Here is a 15666-nt window from a genome sequence, read left to right as displayed (position 1 = left end):
TTTACATCTGAAAGGATACTAATTATAGAAGAATACTTATTGAAATATGTTAACAGTTATTAAAAAAATAATTTGTGTTTTATAATGAGAAGAAAAAATTTTAAACTAATAATTGTAATATAAAAAACATTTATTGGAGTATTTTAACTACTTTGTAAGAACTTTTCCAATGTTGGAACTCCCCTGCTCAGCTTGTGCGATTGCTGGACAGAACAATACCCTGAGTTCAATAGCCTTCTGATGCAAAGATGGCTGGGAAAGAATTAAAAGTTCTGCAACTGCAGTAGCAATTTAAAGATTTCAGTATTGTAAACATTTTTTCTTTTGTTGATATATAAATTTAACATTTTAACAAAAAAAAAAATTTCTAATGGTTGCATGTCGGAGAAACAAAGATAATATCAGTTTTTTTTTAATGAAAAGACACAACCTATTGGCACTAAAATGAGATTTTAATTATTAATTATTAAAAATAAGTTGTCCTTATATTGAGAAACACAACTCTTAATACTAATAATTGTAGAAAACACTTATTGAGATTGTAACTACCTTTTAAGACTTTTCTAATATTTGCATATTATAAAAATAAAACTAATCTCAGTTTTTAATGAATATACACACAACATTTCAACATTAAATGAGATTCTTATTATCAATAAATCCTTTATAATGAGAAGACACAATTTGAAAACTAATCTACTAATAATAGCAATTTCAATTAATTCTAAAGGTTGTGAATTCCAATTATGTTGACAGGTTGTGACTATTCATACATAGCTTTGAAAAACTATAAATATTTCATGTTATTGAGTTTCTTATTGTAATCTATCACAATAATTAAAATTTGTTTTTGATCATATGATTTTTTATTTAGGGTATTTTTTTGTAATGATGTGTCTCATTAAAAAAATATTTTAGAGATACTATTTTAAAATAACTACCTATAATCTGAAAAATTATGACTATTTGTATATAGCTTTGAAAATCTATAAATAATCCATGTTCATGAGTTTCTCACTGTAAATCTTTCACAAATTCTTAAAACAGTGACGAAAAAAGTTCTGTATAGTTACCTGGTTCTAAATATTTAGAAGATTAGCTGACAAAAAAATATTTAGAAGATATTCAAATGAAACGTTATTAATAAAATATTGTAAGAAGAGTCATTCGTGTTTGGCTAGCAACAAATCTTAAACGAAACAATGAATTTATTAATCTAAATTTTCTTCTACTAGATGAAAGGTGTTTTTTTAAGGTGTTTTTTCTTTTTTATAATTTTTTCATTTGTGATCATGTCACAAAAGTCTGTAAATTTTGGTAACACAATACCTGCCTGAATGAATGCATGCACGCTGTTTAATGCGGTCAAACGTATAGTGTTTGTTGGTATATTTGTAAATGCATAGAATACAATGAAAGAAAAATTGAAAATCCAAAATAAACTCGATAAATTAATAAACATAATAAATTAATAAATTTCAGCGGTACCAAACTAGGCCGATGTAAAGTATGACACAAATTTGATAAAATAGTGGTAATATTTATAAAAACATTTTTGTAAATATATGATCCCGATATGAATATAAATTAATATATAAAAAGTTTACATATATAAACAATATATTTTATTGTTTATTGTTTATTCACAATAAAGTTTATCTTCACTTTTTCTTAATATTTATAAATATATTGATATATTTTATCATTTTACACTTAAAATAAATTTATAATTACGATACATATTTTCTATACATTAAATATTCAAATGAAAACAACATAAATTTTTATCTATAAAATTTAATTAGTACATATACGGTAAAAACAAGTATTTTTTTCTTATTTTTACATAAAATCATACTTTAAAATATATAAACATAAAAAAAATTTCTGTAAATTAATAACTATATAAATTAATAAAATATCAAAATCCCGACATTGTTAATTTATAGAAATTTTACCGTACATTATCTGAATCCGAAAGGATAAATAAATATTCATGCATATCTGTTACTATACGAACTTTACTATGTTATAATAGTATGATTGATTATGATTAAAGAAATGTTATAAATAACATTTGTAAATGCATATAATACAATGAAAAATCTACAATTTGTAGAAAAATAGATCATAATCAAAATCTGGGGATAAAATAAAGTAACATTTATAATATAGATTTCTATGGTTTGTGGATCACATTTTTTTTTCATTTAGAATATTTTTTATTGATATGGTATGTGGTTATTTCTCATTTTACTTATATTATACATTTTTAAAGTTCATGAAAAATCAAAAATATGTAATTTTCTCCTTATTTTAGTATACTTTGATGACAAATGAACTTCTTTGATAGAAAAATAAGATGCTTTATATTATATTAAGTTCTACAAAATGGCATATGCTTTTTAATAAAATAAGTTCACGATAATAGCTTAAATGCATAGATACTTAAATGCGTGTGCATTTACTAATTGGTACTGGCATATGTGTAATTTATCACAAGTAGCCTATAAAAATCTTTAAAAATGCATGTATGATGATTTTGTAACACATGTATTTTTTCAAAAGTAATTATATAAAATGTGGCATACTTTTTTATAAATGAGTTCTCGTGCGATATCGCAGGGTTCCTTGCCTAGTAATTATAAAAGGCACTTACTGAAATATTTTGGTTACTTAAAAAAAAATCCAATAGTTGGAAGATGGAAAAAAAGTAATCTATGTTATTTTTATGAGAAGACACAATTTTTCAACACTAAAATGAGATTTTTATTATTAATTTTTTTAAAATATTTTTTCCTTATATTTGATGTCACTCAAATTGCCCTAAAGAGTAATTTATTCTCTCAAATAAAAGGTTCGATTGCAGTACATAGGAATCGAATCTACAGAGAGCTAAGACACACGATAAATTCTAATCAGCAGTGATTAAGCTAGATTCAGTATGATTAATCTTAAGAAGCAAGGTTGAACAAGATACTTGTTCGGTTGATTGAGGTTGAAGATAATATTAAGAACGCGGTAGACCTAGAGTTCTATTCAATTAATTAGGATTGTATATAGAGGCTAATGTTGCATGCATGATATTATAGAACTCAACTTAGCAATAATCTATCAACTCTCGTTTTACTAGATTATCTATTGTCTAGAATCTCAAGATCTCAGCTGTCGCTTGTTGATCCGAGAAAGCGTCGATCAATTTTCCCCCACGGTCGTCGATCGATTTTCCCTCGCGGTCGTCGATCGATGCACCCTTCAGAAAGTCAATCGATTTATCTATACGATAATCGATCGATGTTTTTTCCTAGCAAGCTTTACGAATAGGTTGAACTATGTTCACTAGATTTACTAGATCAACTCTCGTTTGTTTCTAACAGATCCAGCTCAATAAGGATTATTCAAGTAAATAAGTTAAGCTAATGCCTAAACCTATCAACCTAGATCAATGTTATAGTTAGCTACTCTAGAACAAGCAATAAGCACAATCCTATTGATGAATATCACAACTTAGCAATTCTATATTTTGGGCTAAACCTATTTGAACCCTAAATCTAACAAGTGAATTACTCAGACATAACAAAACAATTCATAACAAGAGATAAATAAAACTGCATAGAATAGATTATAGTAAGAAACTAGATTCCAATACAAATCTCTGAATGAGTCTTGGATTTTTTCTCCAAACATAAAACTCTAAGTATGAAAACTAGAAAACAATAAAGCATACTTTGCCTCCACAATTGGCAAAGCACATAAGTATTAGGTTAAAACTTGTCAGGGGTAATCTTGTAATTTGGTGTTGACTTGGGCTTAAGGTCAGCTGGGACCAATTCGGGCCTTTCTCGCTTCGCCGTCGATCAATGGCACAGGGTGTGCATTGATCGATTTTTATCTCTGATCGTCGACCTCTTGTCTGCTCGATGGTGAGCTCGGGTAACTTCTAATTTTGTCTCAAAAATGCTCTAAAATCATCATTTTATTCCAAAACACTTCTGAACCTAAAAACATACTAAATAGACTCCAAAACATAATAACTATATCCTAAACTACTTATATACCATGACTAATAATAGGTAAAATCTATAGTATACCAACTCCTCCATACTTACCATTTTGCTTGTCCTCAAGCAAAACAAGAGTATTCTTTCTGAAAGGGGTTTGAAAACAGCAGCTACTCACATGATTTAAAAACTCAGTATCATCACCTCTACAATGTTGCAGCCACTCAAATCAATATCAACCTTAGAGATACTGTATATGCAATATCCTAGCTTAGCAACCAAATCCATTCACTCAGCAACTTAACTAATCATGTCTGACTAACTCCTCTACTGACTTCATTTCTTGCATAAAATAAAAGTGTAGGCTTTATTAGGAGTATCGATCAAAGAACACATGGACTCTTACTCAAACAAGTATTTGGACCAACAAATATTATCTTCTCAACAGGAGTTCCTTTCCTCTCTCTCTTCTCACTTCTCTCAGTCAATGTCTACTTCTTGCGGGGGTGTTTTTTATTCTCTCCATTGACTGAGATAAAAGACAGGCTTCCATGAATCAAGCCTTGACTATTGCCGCCACCAGGTCATGTTCACTTCTTTTTGACATATATCTATTTTCTAGAATTCTTGATGAATCAAGCCTTAATGGTTGCAGCCACCAAGTCATGTTTGAATCATTTTGACCTCTTCCAGAATTCTTTATGAAGCAAGCCTTAATGGTTGTGGCCACCAAGTCTTGTTCGAATCCTTTTGATCTGAAGGGGAGAGAGAGTGGAATTATCAACACTTTTTCCAGACTTGTAGGAGGAATCCGATCCCTTGTATACCAAGCCCCAAGACAAAAAATTCTAGCTCAATTAGGTTAGAAGTCAGCTTTGGTTCCTTCGAACAATCTCAGCAAGTGTGAATAACTGGCGGATGATCCACTTTAGCATCTCTAGTATACCTTATGGTCAATAAATCTAAGAATGGTGCTAAAGAGTGGTTAGATAATAAGTATAAATCGAAAAAGTTCATTGTCCCCCCTTCTTAACTCAATTAAACTTTTTTGAAAGCATTTAAATAAGACTCACAAAGTAAATTGATATCAGTAAACCTTCACTGGGACTTAAATTACATTGTCCCCAGTGAAAATCCAGTCAGAGTTATGGTGAAAACATAAATCATAAGGACTCAATGTAACAAGTTGTATCGATATACCTGACCGAACTTTGGATCGATCGATGGAATGATGGTACCATCGATCGTTTCTGGTGTTGTACTGTCGATCGATGTCGACATGGTCTCATCGGTCGATTTGGGCACACGTCTACTCGGTTCTTTTCTTTCTTTTTTTGACCTGCAAAATTAAAAACAAAAATTAGTAACTTATAGAATAAAACCAAATAAAATTACCGAATAGTGGGTTGCATTCTACTCAGCGCTTTGTTATAGTCATTTAGCTTGAATTTGGATGTGTGTGGCTAGTATGGAGGTGAAAGACTACTTGTTGGGAAGCAAGTGTCTACTGCTTCTTTGTCCTTCTGGAACCATGTACCAATGAAGCGTCTTATGTCCTCTTCTGCTCTTGTCCAGTGATTCTTCAATACTGCTATTGTGCCTTCCACTGTATGCATCCTCCTCTCAAGATGTCCAATGCTCCCCTGATGCATTCTGAGTCTGGCATACGTCTACTCTGAGATATCCTTCAATTCCTGATTGATTTCCTCTTTCATCATGTCCTGAGAAAAATTAACATTATCAAGAATATCTTCGAATGACTGTAGCCTTTCCTCGAATAATGCAAGACGAGAATCGATCGATTTGTGGGAGTCACCATCGATCGATTTCGAAGCTCGTGCTCTGGTCGTTTGTTGCTGCTGAATCGTGGCTATGTCCTGCTTCATCTCGTCCGTGCGTGTAGTCAGCCAGCTGATACTGTTGTCGAATGGGTAGTAGAGATCATCAAGCCTCTTGTAGAAACATCTCTATGACATCCTTAAAGCTCTGTAGCTCCCTTGTGCCCTCTCATCAACCTCTTCTTTGTTGTAAGTGCATGGCTCTGGCATGGACTGAGTGTATCCCTCTGCATGTTTTGGAAGACATATATAAGAGCGCTCATGCATTGCAGCTCTTTCAAGAATGACTCTGATGTCCTCCTTTGACACATGGATGCCTCTACCATCTACAACTCGTGCATATCCATGATCATCTCTGTAGACAATATACTCATCTCTCTTTTTACAATGAAATATGCTTTGTCCGTTCTGATCATAGGCTCTCCGTCCGAACTCTAGGCAATTGTCGATCGATGGTGGGACTGGACCGTCGATCGATTTTCGACCTCGTGTTCATTTCTGATACTCATAACGCATTTCTAAACCACAAGCCGTAGCAAACAGCTCGTCTATAACCCTATGCTGGTACTCTGGATCTCTACGTTGCTGAAGGAAGAGGTTGTCTGGTCCATTGGCCATCTCAGGGATGTCTGCAATATTTTCTCTCGATATTTTTTAGAACACGTCCATCCATAGCTCGTCTTGGCCTCATGGGTCCCTGAAAATACCAAATTCATCCGGTGTTAGATACCCATAATATGTATCATCTTCTTGTTTTACCTCGGATGTCGGTGTGGAATGAGGGTCGATCGGTGAGCAGTTGCCGTCGATCGATTTTGCTTCCTCTGTTCTGGAGGAATTAGGGGTGTTCAATCCGGATATCGGTTCGGTTTCGGTTCGGTTTTTTTGGTTTTTCGGTATTTCGGTTAGTAAAATATAACTACCATTCTAAATCCATATTTACTTCGGTTCGGTTCGGTTTATATACCGTCGGTTTTCGGTTTATTCGGTTTTTATACCAAAAAACATAATTCTATATTTTGGGATCATATTATATGAATTTTAGAGTCTTGTTGTCAACACATTCATTTATTAAAAAATATTATAAGTTTAAATAAAAGAACAAAAATGAAAAGTGTTTCTATCATCTAATAAAATAATCAAATCTATAATTAAAATCAAAGCTCAAAATTTTGATAATAAAAATAAAAAACAAAAAATAAAACAGAAGCACGAAGCACAAAAAATAAGTTATTATATTCTTTCATATTTAGCGTTCATCAAAGTCATGTTTCTTCTATTAAACAAGAAACTCTATTCGTTTAAAGATAAAAAAAATTGTGAAGAATTTCCACTAATTGTTATCATCAAATTTATAATCTTTATTTCAATTTAGTCAATGCTAAATTAAAGCAAAAAGATCAAAAGAAGACTAAGAAAATAAGAAGCATGTTTGCGATGAATTGTTATTTAATTATAGTTCAAGTGTTTTACAAATCAGGACTATTTTATTACTGTAAAAAATATGGTAATAGTTATTAGCAAAAAAATTAACTTATAATTTTCATACGTTGTTATAAAATATATACATATTTACATGTTTCCATTTTTTTATCGGTTTTATTCGGTTTATTCGGTTTTATCGGTTATATACCGAACCATATCCAAATCCTGCGGTTTTTTAAAAATCATATCCATTCGGTTTGTATGGTATATACCAAATCCAAACCATATTATCTATTTTGGTTTGGTTCGGTTCGGTACGGTTCGGTTTTGCCATATTGAACAGCCCTAGGAGGAATGATGGATAACTCTTTCTTCCATAGCAAGACTTTGGTGCTCAATAGCATGTTCCTCTCTGTAATCCTCATCATACTCATCAGAACGTAGTGCAGTATCCACTGTATAGGTTTTTTGGCAGCAATTATCTGCCCAACTCCCAATCGAGTAGTTACTGTTGGACTCAATTTCGGTTAATATTTTTACCGGGCCAAAGAGAAGATGGGCCGTACGATCCCGAGCAGAGGCAAAGTGTGACGCCCAGACCCGGTTTCCCTTACCGGCGGTTTGTCCTCAGTTCGCTTCCCTCGACCAAACTGGCCATATCCGAATTTTAATCTTAACTTAGGATTTTTATCCAGTTTTCCCTTAGGAGGTTCAGTTCAGATCCAAGTGTTCGCTAAGTATATCCAACATCCTAGCGAATCACTACAACAGACAGTATAATAAACATATACCTTACTGCCTCAGTGCTTTGTTATCTGAAAATCCATCCGAACACTCCGTCTTATCCAGCCAGCTCGATCAGATACTTAACCGAATCCCCTTGTTCCTTAGTCACTCAGCCAACCATCCCCACGTGACCCAAGCAAACAAAGAGAGACGGCTTGGTGTCCAACCAGCCATCCAGAACAGACAGTACGCTAACCTTATTAGCGTTCCAGAAACAGTCACGTGATCACCACCAGATCAGTCAGTACACAGTCGGCTCCACAGCCATCACTTCAGTCAGTCCTGATCACGTCGGGATCAGTCAGTACACAGTCGGCTCCACAGCCATCGCTTCAGTCAGTCCTGATCACATCCGGATCAGTCAGTACATAGTCGGCTCCACAGCCATCGCTTCAGTCAGTCCTGATCACGTCGGGATCAGTCAGTACACAGTCGGCTCCACAGCCATCGCTTCAGTCAGTCCTGATCACGTCGGGATCAGTCAGTACACAGTCGGCTCCACAGCCATCGCTTCAGTCAGTCCTGATCACGTCGGGATCAGTCAGTACACAGTCGGCTCCACAGCCATCGCTTCAGTCAGTCCTGATCACGTCGGGATCAGTCAGTACACAGTCGGCTGGCTTGGTCTCCAACCAGCCATCCATTCAGTCAGTTCTCTACACGGCTACCCTGCCATCGAACTATCCAGTTCCAGTACAAGTCTCAGTCCATTCAAAACCGATCCATCAAGACTCGGCGCAATGCCATAACCGGTACAGATCCTGAGACTCGATCCTGATTCCAGTCGATCCTCCTTCAGTATGGCACCGGTCCCGATCGCCTTCAGCGATCCGATCACGACAGTACCACATCTCTCCATGGCGAGGATCGTTCCAAGCACAGTATCCGATCCTTCCTTCAGTTCATCAGAATAGGCTGATAGCGTATGCTGTCGCACACCGATCACACCCAAACCGTACACAGTATCCGATCGGGGTTGATCAGATCAGGGCATCGAACCCAACTCAGGCCCGCGACCACTGCATCTCGATCTTAACCACCGCAGATAACTCCAGACGCCTCCCATCAGATCAGATCGGACAACGTCGCAGTGAACCAACAGACCTGCAGTCTCTACGAGACTCCGATCGGCCCTCCGGCCAAAGCTCTCTTGTTTCCGATCTGTCTCCCTGATCTAACAGTGTCGCAGTGAACAGACAGCCCAATGGTCTCTATCTGAGACCCCGATCCGCCTTCCCAGATCTTCAGTACGTCCCTTGGCTCAGTCCGCAAGGATCAGTACGCAACTAACCCAGACTCGCGGTCACCGTCGATTGCTCGGATCGGCTTTCCGGCCATGTATCTCACTCTTCTCGTCCCGGTTTCTCCTTTCTTTCCTCTGTTTTCTGTCCCAGAACAGAGTAAAGCAGAGTAGAATAGAGCAGAACAGAGTAGAACCGAGATCCCCTTTCAGATCCGCCGGATTTCCATTGCTCAGTACGCGGCTCACCTCTTACGACTCAGACTAAGCCGCACAGGCACCATCGCTCTCCGACGGTTGGGTTAGAACCCGATCAGTCTGTTTCCGCGAACTCAGTCTCTCTCTCGATCCCCTTTCTCTATGGGTTCTGTTCTCTGAAATTTTGTCTCAGAAAACCTGTATCCCCTTTTCCCTTCCGCGAAATCGCACTTAAGGGAAACGTATGGGCGGTTTCTCCACCAACCCCCACCGACAATCACTGTTCCAAACAGTTATTTACTTAACCCACCGACACCCCGCGCTCCAAGGTGTTCCATGCGCGAGTTTTTCCACTTTTCGGACTTTAACTGTTCCCGCCAGTTTTACTTAGGCGAAAACCGAACTAGAGCTGACTGATCCAGTCAACAACTCTAACCTTGTCCGAATCAGACTGATACTACTGAATCAGCTCATCTCAGCTTAGCCGACAGTCTTAACCGACTTGTCTGGCCGTCCTGATAACTTCTCGGTAACTGTTCTATTAACTGATCCCGCCATTCTCCTTAGCTAATCAGTTCATGTACAGCTCAGTCTCGGTTCCCGTTAGAACGTATACAAGTCAGTCCACACATTGACTAACTTGTCTCGGATGACAAGACCAGATGCCTTCTCTGAATCCGTCCAGCTTAGTCCAACAAGCTAAACTGCTATGTTCGGACAGACAGTATCATCTTAATCAGATTAGAACTATCCAGATGACATGTCCAACATGTCTGTCCCGTTTGATCAGTCCGACCTTGGACTGATCCAGTTCAGACATCGGGACAGGGATGCTACAACTCTCCCCCACTTGGAATGAACTCGTCCTCGAGTTCAGCAGGCAATAGAACTTTGTTCTACCCATTCAGAACAGTCTCCCCCACTTGGAATAAATCCCAATCAAACGGCACTCATGCCCTGACTCAATGAACAGCCTTTCGGTCACACGACCATTCTGTGTTCCAGACTTCCTGATCACAATCACGCTTGGAGTTCATTCCAACAGACTCGGTTCAGTGCACCAACTCACTAAGCATAGTAGTCCTTACTTCCGAGCAATCTTTGGTGTTTGGTCATACACTTTGGCGAGAACGTTAGACTCCCAACAGTGCTGACCAGTTTACCTCAATTCTCGAAGTGTTAACTCACTATCTTAGTTAAGTTTTTCCAGCTTAAACCTTACCCGATCACAGTCACATATTGACTCAGTTTCATCCTTCTGGAACTCAGTTTCAACCAGTCTCAGTCCAATCCTGACATGACTGTTTGATTCTCGCACTCCAGTGTTCCGTAGCATGGCCTAACTCCGAGTACTAGGAACTTAATCTTTTCAGAACGCATGGATCTCATCTTGATCCTTACAGTTGTTTCCTTCGGATCACTCCCTGATCCTATCCAGTCACCGACCACTTATGATCGACTTCAGCTTTTCTCAGATCTTTACTGATCTTTTATTGACACCTCCGGATCATTCTTGATCCTTACAGACATTTCTTACCGGATCCTACGCTTGATCCCTTGCACAATTTTCCTTTCGGACTCTCAATCCTTTCCGGTTCACAACTTCAAAATTGCAAACTCATCTAGTTCCCATTGACTCAGTCACAGTTATGTCTTGGAAACTCAGCAGTTCCCAATGACATCAGTTCATACCATACGTACCGAACGCACATACGTCCTACAGACATGGGATGGCAAACTCTCACTAGTTCCCATCCATGATTTCATCGCGATCGGAAACCCACAGTAGTGAACTCCTAGAGTTCCAGTAACAGTACAGTTATGCCTTGGAAGGTACATCTCCCACAGACATCAGATTGGGTTCCCGCAGATCACAGTACAGACACGCGATGGCGAACTAATCTAGTTCCCACCGACGCGATTACAGTTACGTCTTGGCAACTCTACAGTTCCCACAGACGTCAGGACAGTACACGCGATGACAGACAGTCACGTCTTGGAAACTCTCGGTTTCCATAGACGCCAGAACAGACAGTCTCATTACAGTTATGCCTTAGCAAACCCATTCAGTTTCTAAGGCATATTATCACCACTCATCATCAATAGCATCTTGTACCTCCGAGTAGTTTCTTGATCACTTAACAAGTCTTTGGCAAGTACACTTGACTTCCAATCTCTTGTTCCGATGATCTCAACTCTCGGACAGCACAAACCTACTAAGACAATCAAGCTTAGATAGTCTTGACAATTCCATTGTCCTTTTCTTTGTATCCAGACTTGCTTACACTTGCCACTTGCTATGTGTAAGTCTTACGCAGATTTTTCCGAATCCTTTCATGGAACTTCCAAATTTCAATTTCCCGGACCAGCTTGTCCTTTACCTTGAAAATCTTAGAATCCATCTAAGCATTCTCAACAGGTGTCCCATTCGAATGTAAGTCTCGGTACTTCACATTCCAGCATCAGTGCCTTAGCCATTAGTCCTTAGGCTCTTCCATGGACGACTTGTCCAATTCAGTTTTCCGATTCCCTGACTCTTTCAGGTTATCCCTTAGCAATCCAGCTATCGCCTTAGCCAGTTCATTGAGATTCCATCACAATCCTCGGACCACCTGTCCAACTCTGTTTCCGTTCACAACCTTCAGCTCATCCACTCGGCTATTCTGCCTTGAATCTGTCCGCTGAAGTCTTCTTTCCAAATTCAGTTAATGGACGTCTTGTCCATACAGAGTTAAACTCATCAGCTCCTTGGCTCCATATCCGACATCATTGTCCTTGTCTTACTTAGACTTTTCCGAAGCATCCTTGGCTTCCTCGAGCCACTTGATTCAATCCTAACTTCAGCAAGCTTATTATCCTTAAGCTTCAGAATACACTTCGTCAATCTTTCCCGTTTCTTCACTTCAGAATTCGGGTCCATTGACTTAAATAAACCTCTCGGTTGTTTCCAACTCTTAGGTAGATTTATTGGATAACTCTTCTCGAGTAATCCTGAACACCTTAAGCAATCCGATCATTCTCCAAATGATCTTAACTCAGACTTCATTCAACCAATCCAATCATTCATCAATGATCTTATCTCTGGTTCTTTACAGTTAGACTTTTAACTTACATTTGCCCATACAATGTGTAAGTCCGACTTGATCACTCCCAAGATCAAGTCTCTCATCAATTCTCCAGTGCTCGCGCTCAGCATTTTTCCGCGTCCATTCGGTCTAGACAAATCTTGAATAACCCTTCCAACTCTGTCCTAGAACCGTAATCGCTCTGATACCAACTTGTGACGCCCAGACCCGGTTTCCCTTACCGGCGGTTCGTCCTCAGTTCGCTTCCCTCGACTAAACTGGCCATATCCGAATTTTTATCTTAACTTAGGATTTTTATCCAGTTTTCCCTTAGGAGGTTCAGTTCAGATCCAAGTGTTCGCTAAGTATATCCAACATCCTAGCGAATCACTACAACAGACAGTATAATAAACATATACCTTACTGCCTCAGTGCTTTGTTATCTGAAAATCCATCCGAACACTCCGTCTTATCCAGCCAGCTCGATCAGATACTTAACCGAATCCCCTTGTTCCTTAGTCACTCAGCCAACCATCCCCACGTGACCCAAGCAAACAAAGAGAGACGGCTTGGTGTCCAACCAGCCATCCAGAACAGACAGTACGCTAACCTTATTAGCGTTCCAGAAACAGTCACGTGATCACCACCAGATCAGTCAGTACACAGTCGGCTCCACAGCCATCACTTCAGTCAGTCCTGATCACGTCGGGATCAGTCAGTACACAGTCGGCTCCACAGCCATCGCTTCAGTCAGTCCTGATCACATCCGGATCAGTCAGTACACAGTCGGCTCCACAGCCATCGCTTCAGTCAGTCCTGATCACGTCGGGATCAGTCAGTACACAGTCGGCTCCACAGCCATCGCTTCAGTCAGTCCTGATCACGTCGGGATCAGTCAGTACACAGTCGGCTCCACAGCCATCGCTTCAGTCAGTCCTGATCACGTCGGGATCAGTCAGTACACAGTCGGCTCCACAGCCATCGCTTCAGTCAGTCCTGATCACGTCGGGATCAGTCAGTACACAGTCGGCTGGCTTGGTCTCCAACCAGCCATCCATTCAGTCAGTTCTCTACACGGCTACCCTGCCATCGAACTATCCAGTTCCAGTACAAGTCTCAGTCCATTCAAAACCGATCCATCAAGACTCGGCGCAATGCCATAACCGGTACAGATCCTGAGACTCGATCCTGATTCCAGTCGATCCTCCTTCAGTATGGCACCGGTCCCGATCGCCTTCAGCGATCCGATCACGACAGTACCACATCTCTCCATGGCGAGGATCGTTCCAAGCACAGTATCCGATCCTTCCTTCAGTTCATCAGAATAGGCTGATAGCGTATGCTGTCGCACACCAATCACACCCAAACCGTACACAGTATCCGATCGGGGTTGATCAGATCAGGGCATCGAACCCAACTCAGGCCCGCGACCACTGCATCTCGATCTTAACCACCGCAGATAACTCCAGACGCCTCCCATCAGATCAGATCGGACAACGTCGCAGTGAACCAACAGACCTGCGGTCTCTACGAGACTCCGATCGGCCCTCCGGCCAAAGCTCTCTTGTTTCCGATCTGTCTCCCTGATCTAACAGTGTCGCAGTGAACAGACAGCCCAATGGTCTCTATCTGAGACCCCGATCCGCCTTCCCAGATCTTCAGTACGTCCCTTGGCTCAGTCCGCAAGGATCAGTACGCAACTAACCCAGACTCGCGGTCACCGTCGATTGCTCGGATCGGCTTTCCGGCCATGTATCTCACTCTTCTCGTCCCGGTTTCTCCTTTCTTTCCTCTGTTTTCTGTCCCAGAACAGAGTAAAGCAGAGTAGAACAGAGAGAACAGAGTAGAACCGAGATCCCCTTTCAGATCCGCCGGATTTCCATTGCTCAGTACGCGGCTCACCTCTTACGACTCAGACTAAGCCGCACAGGCACCATCGCTCTCCGACGGTTGGGTTAGAACCCGATCAGTCTGTTTCCGCGAACTCAGTCTCTCTCTCGATCCCCTTTTCTCTATGGGTTCTGTTCTCTGAAATTTTGTCTCAGAAAACCTGTATCCCCTTTTCCCTTCCGCGAAATCGCACTTAAGGGAAACGTATGGGCGGTTTCTCCACCAACCCCCACCGACAATCACTGTTCCAAACAGTTATTTACTTAACCCACCGACACCCCGCGCTCCAAGGTGTTCCATGCGCGAGTTTTTCCACTTTTCGGACTTTAACTGTTCCCGCCAGTTTTACTTAGGCGAAAACCGAACTAGAGCTGACTGATCCAGTCAACAACTCTAACCTTGTCCGAATCAGACTGATACTACTGAATCAGCTCATCTCAGCTTAGCCGACAGTCTTAACCGACTTGTCTGGCCGTCCTGATAACTTCTCGGTAACTGTTCTATTAACTGATCCCGCCATTCTCCTTAGCTAATCAGTTCATGTACAGCTCAGTCTCGGTTCCCGTTAGAACGTATACAAGTCAGTCCACACATTGACTAACTTGTCTCGGATGACAAGACCAGATGCCTTCTCTGAATCCGTCCAGCTTAGTCCAACAAGCTAAACTGCTATGTTCGGACAGACAGTATCATCTTAATCAGATTAGAACTATCCAGATGACATGTCCAACATGTCTGTCCCGTTTGATCAGTCCGACCTTGGACTGATCCAGTTCAGACATCGGGACAGGGATGCTACACAAAGCCCAACTCGCATGGCCGTGATCGAATGGACTGAGAGAATATTATCAGGTATAGAGTCAAAATTTTAATGGTGTGAATATAATTGAATTGAACCATTGGTCTCGTGTAACACCTATATATATATATCAGAAATTAATAACCAACTCCCAGTCGTTTCATCAGTTATTGACTGACTTACTGAAGGTGTAATTAAACCTTAACAAACCTATTCTTTTGGATTGAGTTTCCAATAAATAATCCAATCCAAAGGTACAAAAAAAAACTATTTAACGGTCAGTTATTTAAAATGAAAAAGGAAACAACTTGGGTTTTAACAAAAAGAAACGAAATAAGGAAATAACGATCAATAAATGATCAAGTTTTACAAAAAAGGAAATTAAAAAAATCTTGCAAAAATAAGGAAATTAAGACCTAGTTTT

General features: G+C 39.7%; 1 protein-coding gene across 1 annotated transcript; it reads left to right on the top strand.

The window, feature by feature from the left end:
• Window positions 1-7621: 7621 nt before the first annotated feature.
• LOC125594778 (mucin-1-like) lies at window positions 7622-13716 on the top strand. The gene is made up of 3 exons (XM_048770856.1): window positions 7622-7678; window positions 8263-8697; window positions 13180-13716. Exons 1-3 carry the CDS (start codon window positions 7622-7624, stop codon window positions 13714-13716), a joined length of 1029 nt encoding a protein of 342 aa, XP_048626813.1.
• Window positions 13717-15666: the final 1950 nt, after the last annotated feature.

The sequence above is a fragment of the Brassica napus genome (genome assembly GCF_020379485.1).
Source record: "Brassica napus cultivar Da-Ae chromosome C4 unlocalized genomic scaffold, Da-Ae chrC04_Random_5, whole genome shotgun sequence".
Lineage (NCBI taxonomy): Eukaryota > Viridiplantae > Streptophyta > Magnoliopsida > Brassicales > Brassicaceae > Brassica > Brassica napus.
The sequence above is the reverse complement of the archived record's forward strand: the minus strand, read 5'-3'. Positions and strand labels throughout refer to the sequence as shown.